General features: G+C 40.1%; 1 protein-coding gene across 2 annotated transcripts in view; it reads right to left on the bottom strand.

Annotated features, from left to right (window-relative positions):
• SNX2 (sorting nexin 2) overlaps positions 1-10561 on the bottom strand; it is a 44773-nt gene extending 34212 nt beyond the window's left edge. The window contains exon 1 of one of the 2 annotated variants that reach the window (XM_084881383.1): positions 10361-10561. In XM_084881383.1, the coding sequence (XP_084737509.1) occupies positions 10361-10468 (108 nt within the window). In that variant the 5' untranslated portion in view covers positions 10469-10561. The remainder of the gene's footprint in view (positions 1-10360) is intronic. The other variant, XM_084881382.1, reaches the window with a different exon arrangement.
• Between the last annotated feature and the right edge of the window lie 3711 nt (positions 10562-14272).

Here is a 14272-nt window from a genome sequence, read left to right as displayed (position 1 = left end):
AACTAATACAATATTTCTGAAAGATGTTCGGACAACCTCAACCTCAATTCTAGCTGCGTCTGGGTAGGTGATTGGCCCATATGCTCCCATAGAATATCTACTCTTTTATCACATCCTATATAATAAAAGCCTGATATGCTAAGTGTCCTGTTTGACTGTTCGACCAGTCGCTATGACGCGCAATGGCCACCAGGGGGCAGATGCTCCAACCAGTAGTTAGCTTGCTGCTGGGGTCTGGCCAATCACGACTGGGCAAGATGGGCTGGGCACACCCTGGAGCCCTCCTGTGGTCCCTCCCCAGCCCCGATTGTGCACCAGTAGGGTCCCTTGGCCTGGCCTGCGCCCTCTCGTTATCCAGGACCCCTTGGGGGATGTCGGAGAGCTAGTTTGGGCCCAATCAACACAGGCCAAGCCAAGGGACCCCACCAATGCATGAATCCGAGCACCAGGCATCTAGTTATAATATAATTATCACCTACTTAGAGACTACAAATTTTGTATGTAAAGTATCTTTTTAATAATTTTTACTTAGTTCCTGGTAACAAACACTCAGTGACTGTCAAATGAATTCTAAGAAAATAATTATGAATATACCCAAGAACTGGCCACAGGTTTATCTATCAGATTGTCTATAATACTGAATACTCAAGAGATAGCCTACAGAACAGCTACATGAAAATGTAGCAGTGACTCCAACACTCATTTATAAAATTTTCAGTAAACTACAAAGACAGGAGACTTTCCTCAACTTAAGAAAGACTATCTATAAAAAAAACTCTACAGCTATACCTAATAATGAGAAAGTTGAAGCTTACCACTAAAATTAGGTACAAGGAAAGGATGTCCCTTTTACCACTGCTTTTCAATACTATACTGGAAGTCCTACCTATAAAGTAGTAGGACAAGAAAAGGAAATAAATGGTTTACCGATTGGGAAGAAAGAATAAAACTCTTTGTTCACAGATGATATGATCATCCAAGTATAAAACCTAAAAGAATCAACAACAAAAAACCTCCAGAACAATAAAATTAACATGATATAAAGTTAATATACAAAAGCTAATTGATATAAATAAGAGTAAGTTCCTATAGGAAAATTTCCGGCCAAACTTCTAAATAAAGACTCAACGTATTCCTAATAAATCTAAATAGCATATATACATTTAAGAAAAATTAATTTAAAAAGTAAGATAATTTTCAAACAGGACTCTGGTTGGTCTGAGCCAGTTTCAGCAGCTCAGGGCTTAAGGTGGGAACTGCCCTGGAACCAACCCTTCCTCAAGGGTTCCATCACAAGCCCTTCCATCACAAGGTAAGCTTATTCTCTCTCATTCTCTCATTTCCTCCCCCCTCCTCCGCCCCCGTCTCTCTCATTCAGACTGTGATAATTTAGACATGCCAATTAACTCAACATTGCACATCTCTGGTATGTAGGAGAAAATCCCCACAGACAATGGCCCCAACTGGAAATTTATTTATTTATTTTTTCACACCAACATCATAACCAAATAATGCAAGGGAAGTCCAACATCTGTAAATCAATTAATGAAGTACATCACATTAACAAAATATAGGATAAACACCAAATGATCATCTCAATAGAGGCAGAAAAAAATTAACAAAATTAAACATCCTTTTATGATATAAATACTGAACAAAGTTGGTATAGAAGGAACATATCTCAACATAATAAAGTCCATATATGACAAACCCACAGCTAATATCATACTCAATGGTGAAAAGCCAGAAAGATAGTTTTTCTTGGAGTCACTGATGCACAAACCTAGTGTAGTTCTGCCATTGGTACCATCCTCAGAAAAAGCTGAAAGTCTTTCCTAAGATTGGAAGAGGACAAGAATGCCCACTATCACCATTTCTATTCAACATGGTGTTGGAAGTCCTAGCCATAGCATTCAGACAAGACAAAGAAATAAAAGCACTTTGCTACCTCTGCATCTATTCTGAATTAATGTATTTCAGAAATGCACTTGGAAGACAGCACTGCATCTTTATTTTTTACATATTTTAATTGTTATAACAATAAAAATAAATGAATACCATCAAACATAAAAAAAGAAATAAAAGGCAAATTATAAAGAAATAAAACTCTCATTATTTGCAGATGACATGATGCTGTATATAGAAAACCCTAGTCTCCACCAAAAAATTATCAGAAAAAATGACTTCAGTAAAGCTTAAGGTCACCTACAAAAAAACCATACAGATAACTTAATATGTATAGCAAAAAGAACAATTTTTTTTCTTCCACAACCATGAAATGGGAAAGACTAATCGCTCTCAATATTTCTATTCAATATAAGACTGGTAGCCCTAGCTAGTGCATTAATGCAAAATTTTAAAAAGGCATAAAGATTGGGAAGAAAAAAAGAAGGAAGACTCTAATCACAAGACAACACAATTTCAGGGGTGGGAAACCCTTTTTCCTGCTAATGGCCATTTGGATATTTATAACATCATTCTCGGCCCATACAATATTATCAACTTAAAAGTTAGCCTGTTATATTTAGTCAAACATTTAACTAACTCACCCTTAATGCCCTCAAATTAATTTGAGGGCCTTATACAGCCCATGGGCTGGACGTTCCCCAACCCTGATCTACATAGCAATCTCAAGGACTCTACAAAAAACCTACCAAAAAATTAGTGTTCAGCAGTGTTGTAGGATACAAGGTCAATATGCCACCAATGAGTAAATGTAAAAGAAATAAAAATAAAAGTACCATATGTGCATTAAATATTTAGGTATAAACTAACAAAATATGTGTTAGATATGTATGCAAAAAACTATAAACACTGATGAGAAAAATCAAATAAGATGTAAATAAATGGAGAAACAGTATACTTATGGCTTACAGGCTTAATATTCTTAATGTTAATTCTCTATTGTAGAAATCAATAAATTGGTTATAAAATTATATGGAAAGAGAAAATAACTATAATAGTCAAAACAAACAAACAAAAAAAGCAAAGTGGATTCATACTACCTGATTTCAAGACTCGAGTTACAGTAATCAAGGTAGCATAAAACTGGCAAAAGGATAATCAACAGATCAATGAACAGAATAGAGTCCAGAAATAGACTCACACATATATGCTCAACTGATTTTGGACGAAGATGCAAAGACAACCCAATGGAGAAACTTTCTGAGTCTAAGAGCTTCTTTCACTTAGCATAAAGCACCTGAGACTTAAAAATGTTGCATTTACTAAAAAATACTATCAACCAACTTGACTTAGCATTTATAGAACATTCCACTCAACGTCAGACTATTTTTTTCTAGTGCACACATAATATTTACCATGACAGAACATATTCTGAGTCATAAAACAAACCTTAATAACATTCTTACTTCTCAATAAATGGTGGTGGAACAACTGGATATCTATAAGCAAAAACAATGAACCTCAACTAATACAAAAATGAACTCAAAATGAGTCCCAGGTCTAAATGTAAAACTATAAAATTTCTAGAAGAAAACATAAGCAAAACCTGTGTTACCTTGAGTTAACGTTAGAAAAGAATTTCATAGGAGACATATTAGGTACTATCAATAAAAAAGGATAAACTTGAACTTCATCAAAATAATAAATTTTTGTTCTGTGAAAGATACTGTTAACAGCATAAAAAGACAAGCCACAGCCCTGGCTGCTTTTGCTCAGTGGTTAGAGTTTTGGCCGGGAACCAAGGGTTGACGGTTCAATTCCGAGTCAAAGGCACATATCTCAGTAGCAGGCTTCTCAGCCCCAACAGGGGTGGCATGTGCGTGGCAACCAATCAATGGATCTCTCTCAAGTCAATGTTTCCCTCCCATTCTCTCTAGAAATCAATGGAGAAAAAAAAAAAAAATTCCTCCGGTAAGAACTAAAAAAAAAAAAAGACAAGCCACAGACTAGGAAAAAAATATCTGCCAACAGATTTATATTTAGAATATATGAAGAACTCTCAAAACCCAATAAGAAAACTCAATTTTTAAAATGTGCAAAGTATGTGAAAAGACACTTGACCAAAGATAATTTTCAGATGGTGATTATTAATAAAACCACAATGAGATAACACCACACCTATTAGAATGACTAAAAAAGGAAATCAGTGGTGTGCTGGTTAACGTTTAGCTAATGAGTTTTAGAGAGAGAAGACCCTGATTTTTAGCTTTTGTGTATTTCTGTGGCGTAAATATGCCCCCACTGTGGCTGATTACCCTTCACAAAACTGTAAAGTTAGGAAAATATGTACTTTCACCATACAGACAGATAGAATAGACATACAACCTCAAGAACATAGAAAAAAGAAAAATGTAGTAAAGGAATTAGGAAGTCATTAAGTTTAAGATATTTACCTTTGTTTTCAATATAACTTAAGCATACATTTATATAATTTAAAATTTATTTATTTTTTATTTTTTTATTTTATTTTTTTAAATTTATTTTATTGATTTTTCACAGAGAGGAAGAGAGAGGGATAGAGAGTTAGAAACATCGATGAGAGAGAATCATCAATCAGCTGCCTCTTGCACACCCCCTACTGGGGATGCGCCCGCAACCAAGGTAATGCCCTTGACCAGAATCGAACCCGGGACCTTTCAGTCCCCAGGCCGACGCTCTATCCACTTGAGCCAAACCGGTCCCGGCTATATAATTTAAATTTTAACAACAGCTGTATGAATTAACCAGTCTACAAAATTACTAAAAATTTAACAATCATCTTTCGAGCCAGTATGAACTAGCCTCTAGCTCGCCATTGCCTAAAATAAAAACTTACACTACCAAGTGCTGACAAGGATGTGAACTGGAATTCTTATTCATTGTTGATGGGAAAGCAGAATGATACAGCTGTTTGTGTGGGAAAACAGTTTGGCAGCTTTCTCTCTTAGAATCTCTTACAATTTTGTATAATTTCAGAGATCAAATGAATGAAACCTGACCAGAGACTGAAATTGATATATCCAGCTTCATCAAAGGTTCCTTGGGGCTAGTCTTCAGGACTCAAATACTCAATAATATATACAAAGCATGACTCTCTGATTAGGGATAAAATTTGATATGAAAATAACTTTTATGATACCAGGAAATACAGTTCTATGCTTTTTTCTTGAAGCATCACGCATTTGTTTTAATGAACCAACAGATAATGGATTTTCAAAACAATGTCCTATTGAATTCAGTCTTTAGTTATATTACTGTATACTACATCCATTAACTCATGAGACTAAAAAGCAGATGACTTCATCTCCCTGTACCTTACCTCGATTGAACCTTTTTGGGAGAAAATTTGGCAGTTTCTTACAAAGTTAGTCATATATTGACCATACAACTCAGCAATCCTACCTCTAAGTATTTTATATAAAAGAAATGAAAACTGCCCTAGTTGGTTTGTCTCAGTGGACAGAGCATCAGCCTGTGGTCAGAGAGTGATCCCAGGTTCGATTCCGGTCAAGGGCATGTGCCTGGGTTTCGGACTTGATCCCCATTGGTGCAAGAAGCAGCCAATCAATGATTCTTTCTCATCATTGATGTTTCTTTCTCTCTTTCCCTCTCTCTTCCCTCTCTGAAATCAATAAAGATATTAAAAAAAAAAAAAAAACACAACTGTTCATACAAAATTGTGTACATAAATGTTTATATTGGCTTTCCTCTTTAATGCCCAAAATTGGAAACAACAGAAATGTCCTTCAACAACAAACTGTGCTTTATACAATAAATTCAGCAATAAAAAAGAATTATTGGTACGTGCAACAACAATGATAAATCTCAGATGCTTTAGCTAAGTTAAAGAAGCTAGACTAAAAGTTTCATACTGGCCCCACTGAGCAGTGATTACAGTGTTGGCCCTAACATCGAAGGGCTGCAAGTTTTGTTGTTTTACTAAGCATCAACTTTTTTTTTTTTTAACTTAAATTCTTTATTGTTGAAAGTGTTACATGTCCGAGTCCCCTTCCCCCCCACCCCAGTGACCTCTCCCCAGCCACTCCCTCCCCCCATCATATGCCCTCAATCCCCTACCATCTGTGTCCATTGGTTATGCTTATATGCATGCATGCAAGTCCTTTGGATGATCTCTTACCCCCTCCCCACCCCCACCTTCCTGTTCATCATTTTACATTGTTAATTATATTCCACAAATGAGTGAGATCATATGATACTTATCCTTCTCTAACTGGCTTATTTCTCTTAGCTTCATGCTCTCCAGGTTCATTCATGCTGTTGCGAATAGTAAGAGCTCTTTTTTACAGCATAGTATTCCATTGTGTAGATGTACCGTATTTTTTAAAAAAAATATATTTTATTAATTTTGTACAGAGAGGAAGGGAGATAGAGAATTAGAAACATCAATGAGAGAGAGTCATCGATCAGCTGCCTCTTGCACACCCCCTACTGGGGATATGCCTGCAACCAAGGTACATGCCCTTGACCGGAATCGAACCCGGGACCTTTCAGTCCCCAAGCTGACACTCTATCCATTGAGCCAAACCGGTTTCGGCTGTACCGTATTTTTTAATACACTCATCTGCTGATATGTTTCCAAATTTTAGCTATTGTAAATTGTGCTGCTATAAATATAGGGGTGCATATATTCTTTGTGATTGGTGTTTCTGAGTTCTTGGGATATATTCCTAGAAGGTCGCATATTTTATTCTCGGCCAGTTTGGCGCATTGTAGGAAGCAACCAATTGATGTGTCTATCTCATATAGATGTTTCTCTTTCTTCTCTCCCTACCCACTTCCACCATTTCTGACAATCAATGGGAAAAAAATCCTTCAGTAAGTATTGAAAAAAGAATCCTCATGCTGTATGATTCCATTTATATGGCATTTTGAAAAAGACAAAACTACAGGAGAAAGCAGAGAACAGATCAGTGGTTGCCAATGGAAAGGGTTAACTACATGAGAGAATTTTGGGGGTTTGTTGGAAGTGTTCTGTATCTTGATTGAGGTGCTAGTGAAATTTACTAAATTGAGATAAATGTCATCTCAACTAAAAACTATCATCATGGGAAAAAAACCCAAGAATTCAATTTCATAGGAAAGCGTGCATCTGTAAAATTAACATTAAAAAATAATTTTATCTTTTTAAGAAAAGTTTGCAAAAAGACTGAGCATCTCTGCTCAAGCAACCTCAGAGAATAACATCTTTATAGGTATTAAAAACCATCCTATATAATAAAAGCCCAGTGACCATAATGGTGGGACAACCAGAACTACTGGACCAGTTGCTATGAGTTGCAATGACCACCTCTAAGTCCCTCTTTTCCCCCCCTTGGGCCTGCAGGCTTTGAGTCGGATGGCAAATGGGGATCTGGGGTGGGTGGCAGGACGGGACTGGAAACTGGAGAGCAGGGAGGAGCAGCCAATCTCTTGGTCCCTCTCCCCCGGCTGCAGGCTCCAATCACCAGATGGCGAATGGGGAACCGGGGGTGGGGTGATAGCGGGACAGGACTGGGGACTGGAGAGGGGCACCAGGTGGGTGGTGGCAGCAGGATGGGACTAGAGACTGGCGAGCAGGCGGAAGATGGTCCTGATTGCAGGCTAGGCCTAGGGACCCTACCCGAGCACAATTTCATGCACTGGACCTCTAGTTCATTCTAAAATCCTGAAATTTAATCGCTTCAAGGGAAAGTGGTCAACTAGAGTTGTACCTCTTCATAATTTTCCATGCTGTTGCCTTTAAATATGTGGTAATAAAATATTTTTTCTCTGAAACATACATAATTCATAATAAAGTTTTCAAAAAAATAATACATTTAAATTTGAAGACCTATCTAAGATTACAAAAGAGAAGAAAATAAATTACACACTCTTACCCTGTTGCGCTGGGATAAGAGATAATAAACTTTAGTTCCTCTTTATCAAGAGTTTCTAATGCCCCAGCTTGTGTGGCTCATGTGGTTGAAAGTCCAATCCCCTACACCAAAAACTTTGTGGGTTAAATTCCGGTCAGGGCACATACCCTAGGTTGTGGGTTCTATTCCTGGGCAGGGCATATACAGAAGGCAACTGATCAATGTTTTTCTCTTCCTTTCCCTCTCTCTAAAAGAATCAATATTAACCTTGGGGCAAAGATAATTTCTATGTAATTATCCTTGGGGCAAAGATAATTTCTATGTAATTAAGTCCCTCCAGTCTTCTACAGTATCTCCATACTATATGCATGTTTCATTTACACATGTATCACCCAATACTATGGGTTTTTGGTCACATAGCTATGTTTATTAATATTGACTCCTGTTTGTTCATACACTCCATGAGGGCAGAGACTATATTTCAACAGAGAGTCTGGTTTAGTATTCTCATTCAATAAATTTATGAGACTCCCAAATCTACATCTCTAGCCCATAAACCATTTCTGGCTATCTAATGTTATCTTCATAGGTGTATCCTACCCCAAGTGAAATAAACTCATAATTTCTTCTAAAAGTCACCTGAAGGATTAAAATCCTAAAATGTCTACCTTTTAATCTGCTGTTGCATCAATTTCCTTCTTTCTTTTTTTTATTTGCAAAAAACTAGAGCGCAAGTCCCCAAAAGGAAATACAGCTTATAATTATTTTACTCAACCCTAAAGACGACAATTAAACAGAATGAATAGTGCTCACAGTATTCTAGTTTACTCTACATCAGTGAACTTTCTCCTGATCCTTGCTAGCGGATCCTTTGTTGCCCTCAAAGAAAATACAGAATCTGGCAAAGACATTAACATATATATAAAAGATAGCTAGATGTACAGTTATGGATAAAAATCTAAAAGGATACTAACCCCAAAAGGTAATTTGTTTTGCAAGATCATTTTTTAAAATATATATTTTATTGATTTTTTAGAGAGGAAGAGAGAGGGGAAACATCGATGAGAATCATCAATCAGCTGCTTTTTGCCCACCCCCCTACCTACTGGGGATGTGCCCGCAACCAAGGTACCTGCCCTTGACCGGAATCGAACCCCGGGACCCTTCAGTCCACAGGCCTACACTCTGTCCACTAAGCCAAACCGGTTTTGGCTGCAAGATCATTTTTACTAATTCTTAGATGCTGATTTTGACAACCCAGCAAACATTTACTAAATGCAGATAGATGTTCAAGATTTTTGTGAGGAACACTTAGATGATCAAGGGACTGTCCTTAGCTCCAAGAAGCATATAATCTGAGGGGAGGTAAGGTTTGGCTGTCACCTACAAATACAATTAGCAGAACGTGGTCAGTGCTGAAACCCTTCCCGGAAGTTCCCAGTTTCAGGTAACCGAATTTCACAGAACAGATTATTTTACAGTAATTTCCAATCGATTTGGTGCAGAATTGAATAAGCCACGAAAGCTTACTTAAAACACACACACACACAAACAAAACAACAGTTTATAAGAAAGTACAGCTTGAGAGGTAAACGATGGTCTGGAAAATGTGACATTTTAAGACACATAGGCACACTTATAATTTGGGCTATGAGGTGTGTGTACTCTCATCAAATGCAAAGCAAAATTCAAACGTGAGCTTAACGTAAGAGACCCAACACAGTCCAGTTCATAGAGGGTGTTTCCTTTGACAAAAAAACACAAAACAAAACAGGAACACTTGGTTTCACAGATCGCTGACCATGCGAGAAAAGAGGAAAAGGGAGTGAGGATCTGCTTTTATTTCTTCCCTGGTTAACTTAAAACACACACACCCACTCCAAGTTTTCTGGACAACTCCCTCCCTTCAACTTTATGTGTTATAAACATTTTAATCCTTTTAAAAAATATTGGAACCAAAGACGACAAAACCGGTCAAATGCATTTCACCCAACCAGATAGTTTGAAAACGAGGCACCACCTTCTAGTTTGGCAAAGTGCACCCACACGCTCCCCGGGGAGGCGGGTCACGGGGCGGGCGCTCCCCGCACCGCTCTCCCCTCTCAGGGGCCCCCGTCCCCGGGGAGGGAGAAGCCAGCACCTCCCCAGAGGGGCTGCGGAGGTCGCCCCGGAGCGCGCGGAGGTTCGCCGGGACCCGGGGGAAGAGCCTCTCGGCTCTGGAAGCAGAGGGGCGAGGTGCGCCCAGGAAGACCAGCTGAGCAGGAAAAGGGCGCCGCGATGCTCCGTCCAGTCCCTGCCCTTCTGGGGAGCAGGTCGGACCCCCGGCCGGTCGGCGGGTCGGAGAAGGCCTAACCGCCCAGACCAACTCCAGCGCCCTGACAGGTGCCTGAGGTGGGGCCCCCGCCACGGGCGTCCTCCCGACCAGGTCCCAGAGTGCCCGGGAGGGTGGGAGGTACTAGGTAGGTGAGAGGGGGTGGGGAGGGACAAGTTCCTGCAGGGAGAAGGCTCCGGAAGGTGAGGTTGAGCGACGGAGCGCAGCACCCCCGGCGACGCGGCCTCACCTCCAGGGTGGTGACAGTGCTGGTGAACAGGTCCTCTCCGTCCTCCGGCTCCTCAAAGTCGGCGGGCTTCCCGTCCCCCAGCGGAGGAGGCTCCCTCTCGGCCGCCATCTTCGCTCGCCCCGAGGACTGCGCGACGGGGCCCGCGCGGACCTGTCACGTGAGCACGCACGGCAGGGCCGGCGCGCGGGCCGCCGGCTCCCGGGCCCGCCCCTGGCTCCGCCCACTCGCGTGCGCCCCGCCCCCGGCCCCGCGCTCAGCCCCGCCCATTCTCCTGTTCCACCTCCGGACTGGGTTGCGCTGCAGTTCACCGCCCACTCGCTGTACTGAGTTTTTAAAAACTGCAATAATGGCTACTTTCCTATCACCGGTAATAATCTGGAGGATTATGGAGTTCAGGGCTAGTTCTTATTTGGCTTTGGGTAACCCTCAGTTATCTATTGCGGTAAAACAAATTGGCCCAAATTTAGCAGCTTAAAAACACAAAGATCGATTTTCTCATGATTTCTTTCTGTCAGAAATCCAGGTGCAACTTAACAGAAGGCCTCTCATTCAGGGTCTTTCCAAGGCTGCAATCAGAGTATCTACCAGAGCTACAGTCCATTCAAGACTCAACTGGGAGATCTGCTTCCACACTCACTCCTGTGACTGGTGGCAAGCTTCAGGTCCTTGCTGACTGTTGATTCAAGACTCAGTTCCTTGCCACGTGAGCCTCCCCTAAGGCTTTGCCCATAACATGGCAACGGGTGTAAGAAAGACAGAATGAGACAGCACCAAGAAAGGATAACAGAGGGTGAGCACGACAAAGCCAGTCTTTTTGTAACCTAATTTCAGAAGTGGCATTTTACAATATTACCTTTGCTGTCTTCAGTTCATTAGAAGCCCACGCTCAAGAGAAGAGGTAAAACAATAGTGTGAATAACAGAGGAGGCAGGTGATGTTAGGGGCCATTTGAGAGGTTACCATAAACGCTCCTAATGTTTAATATTTAATAACATAGATGTCCTATTAGCACTTCAAATGGAGGTAATAGGTAGGTGAGAGGGGGTGGGGAGGGAATACAGAAGAGAGGGCTAAGTGAAAGATAGAGATTTGGTAGTTCAAGTAACTAGTAAGAGAGGACACAGGTAGTCCGGGAAGCACACCCTAAGGTTCATTTAAGAAGCAGGCAAAGGAAGCCATGCCATAAAGAAAACAGAAAAGCAGCAGTCAGACAGATAGAATGCAATATAAGGGGGAATAGCTATAAATGAAATAAAAGGACAAAGAAGAAGAGACTGGCAGTATCAATATCCTGGGTATATTAATAAAATGATAACTCTCTAAATGGTGAGTAATTAATGGGTACAAAAAAGGGATACAGGAACTTGTGATGGTTTATTTTATGAGTTGACTTGGCTGAACCATGGTGCCCAGGTTTAATTCCTGTCAAGGGCATGTACCTTGGTTGCAGGCACATCCCCAGTAGGGGGTATGCAGGAAGCAGCTGATCAATGTTTCTCCTTCATCGATGTTTCTAATTCTCTATCCTTTTCCCTTCCTCTCTGTAAAAAAAAATCAATAATATATATATATATATATATATATATATATATATATATATATATATATATATATATTTTTTTTTTTTTTTTTTTTTTTTAAAGCAAGAGGAGAATGGGCCTTTAAAAGGAGAAGGTATATTTTTTCCTCTGAGAATGGAGAGAGGGAGGTTAAAGTTTGCATTACTGCTTTTTATAACAAACCATCCAAAAACGTCATTGTTGAAAACAACAATCCTTTATTATTTCTCATGAGTCTGTAGGTCAGCAAGGCAGTTCTACTGGATGAGAGTTGGCAAATCCTGTCTTAGGGCTTGTCTGTGGTCAGTTGAGGAATTGCCTGGGGGCTGGCTGGACAAGGCTGGTCTTGTCTAGGACAATGCAGCTCTGCTCCACGTGCCCTCATCCTGCTAGACTGGCCTTCTTTTTAGGACTACGAAGGGTTCCAAAAAAGAAGGTGGAGACACACAAGTGCTTTCTCAAGCCCTCACAAAAGAACGTCTTATAGCAAAGCCCTGGGGTGGAATGGGAAGACATTAAAAAATTGCAGGGGGAAAAAAAAAGATTAATAAAAAATTGCAGGGCAAATGGTATGGAAAAGGGAGGCCATTAATTTTAGGCCTTTAATGTAATCAGTTTACCAAAGGGTAGATGCATTTATAGACTTATTTGTAAATATGGAGCTGGAATGGAAAAAAGTCCACTCCTAACAGCAATATATATATATATTTTCCTGTGGGGTAAGAAAGGTTAATTTCTAAAAAGAAAGAAAGAAAGAAAAAAAGGAAGAAAGAAAGAAAGAAAGAAAGAGAGAAAGAAAGAAAGAGAGAGAGAGAGAGAGAAAGAAAGAAAGAAAGAAAGAAAGAAAGAAAGAAAGAAAGAAAGGTAGAAAGAAAGGAAGAAAGAAAGGAAGAAAGAAAGGTCATTATCAGCACAGGAAGCATGAGGAAATTGAAGAGTTTTTTCAGTAGGTCTTGTGAAGATTTAGAGAATATTCACCAGGGACATATAAGGAATTGGCAAATAGTACTGGAAGCCTAAATGAAGTGGAGAACATATGTTTCTGGTGGCAATAACCGGAACATTTGTGTGATTTTTCTCCGATCGTCTAGCTTTGGCGGTGTGGAGAGGAGGTGGATGGTTAGACTGATTCAAGCTTAGACATTTTTAGGATAAGCTTGATGGAGGAACATGAGGGCTGAGGATTTTGAGGCCCCTCAACAGGGAGGAGTGAGCAGAAATGGGTGGTTTTCAATAACAAGGAGAGATAACAGGTGGCATGTATCTCAAAGGAGAATTTCTTTTCCAAGGGAATTGAAAAGTGATAGTATGAAAGTAATATTTAGAACCCAATATGAGCTATATTTTCGGTGAAAAGTGACATACTACTCAAGGCAAGGAGGTCAAAGGAACTCTCTGGGAGAAAATGCATGATGTAGGAACATTTGTTTGCATGGGCATTGGGGCTCTAAGAGGCCCAGTGGAAAAAGTGAGGAGGAAAGTCAGCTGTGGGTTAAAGGGCATGTGGGAGATGAAGGGAACAGGTCAAGAAGACTCTGAAGAGACAGACCTTTTCCTGAATGTGGCTTTTGCTGAGTGAAGTGACACACAGGGAAAGAGTTATGAACAAACAAGATTCATTATGATCTTCTTTGCAATTATATTTGGAAAATACGTATTTGCTTGCTTAACCAAATAATCATCTGTTTGCTTAATTTTAAAAATAGTTAAGTAAAAACTATTTAAGCTTGTTCCTGAAAGATAAGGAAGGACTTCACATTTGTTAAAGGAAGGAAGGAAGTCAGTCAGTCAGTCAAGAATGGGGTCCTCTTTCTCAAGGGTCCTAAATGCAAACAAACCACCATTCCTCCAAAAGCGTCAGTCAAATCAGTGCCGTGACTTAAAGCTGTGAAATGGTTTAAAGTGTGACCTCCAGGTTTCAGCCCCTCCGTGGCAGCCAGGTCCCACAGACTGAACATCCGTTCAAAATCACCGTTTCCTCACTTGTCTTTCTTGAACACCATAAGGGGAGACATGCAGATCACGATGAGACGTAAACAGACAAATAAACAAAAACCTTTATTCTTCCCCCTCTTTTTCTTCTTCCCCTCTCATAGGGCAAACTGTCCCTGTGCCTGTCTCACCTCAAAATGCCCCTGCAAAGACCCTCAGCCCATGTCTCTGGGCCATGTTTTCCTGCTGGCCCCGTCTCAGGTCACATGTCCGTGGGCCCATTACAATAGGCACAGCCAGCTTCATGGCCATGAGACCCTGCAGCAACAGAAGCACCTGTGCTTAATGTAATGCTCTGCTGTCACTATCTTCAAATTCTTTTCTTTCTTTTTTAAAAAAATATATATTTTATTGATTTTTT

Source organism: Pipistrellus hanaki, assembly GCF_964339955.1.
Source record: "Pipistrellus hanaki genome assembly, chromosome: 4".
Taxonomy (NCBI): Eukaryota; Metazoa; Chordata; class Mammalia; order Chiroptera; family Vespertilionidae; genus Pipistrellus; species Pipistrellus hanaki.
This window is presented reverse-complemented; position numbering and strand designations above follow the sequence as displayed.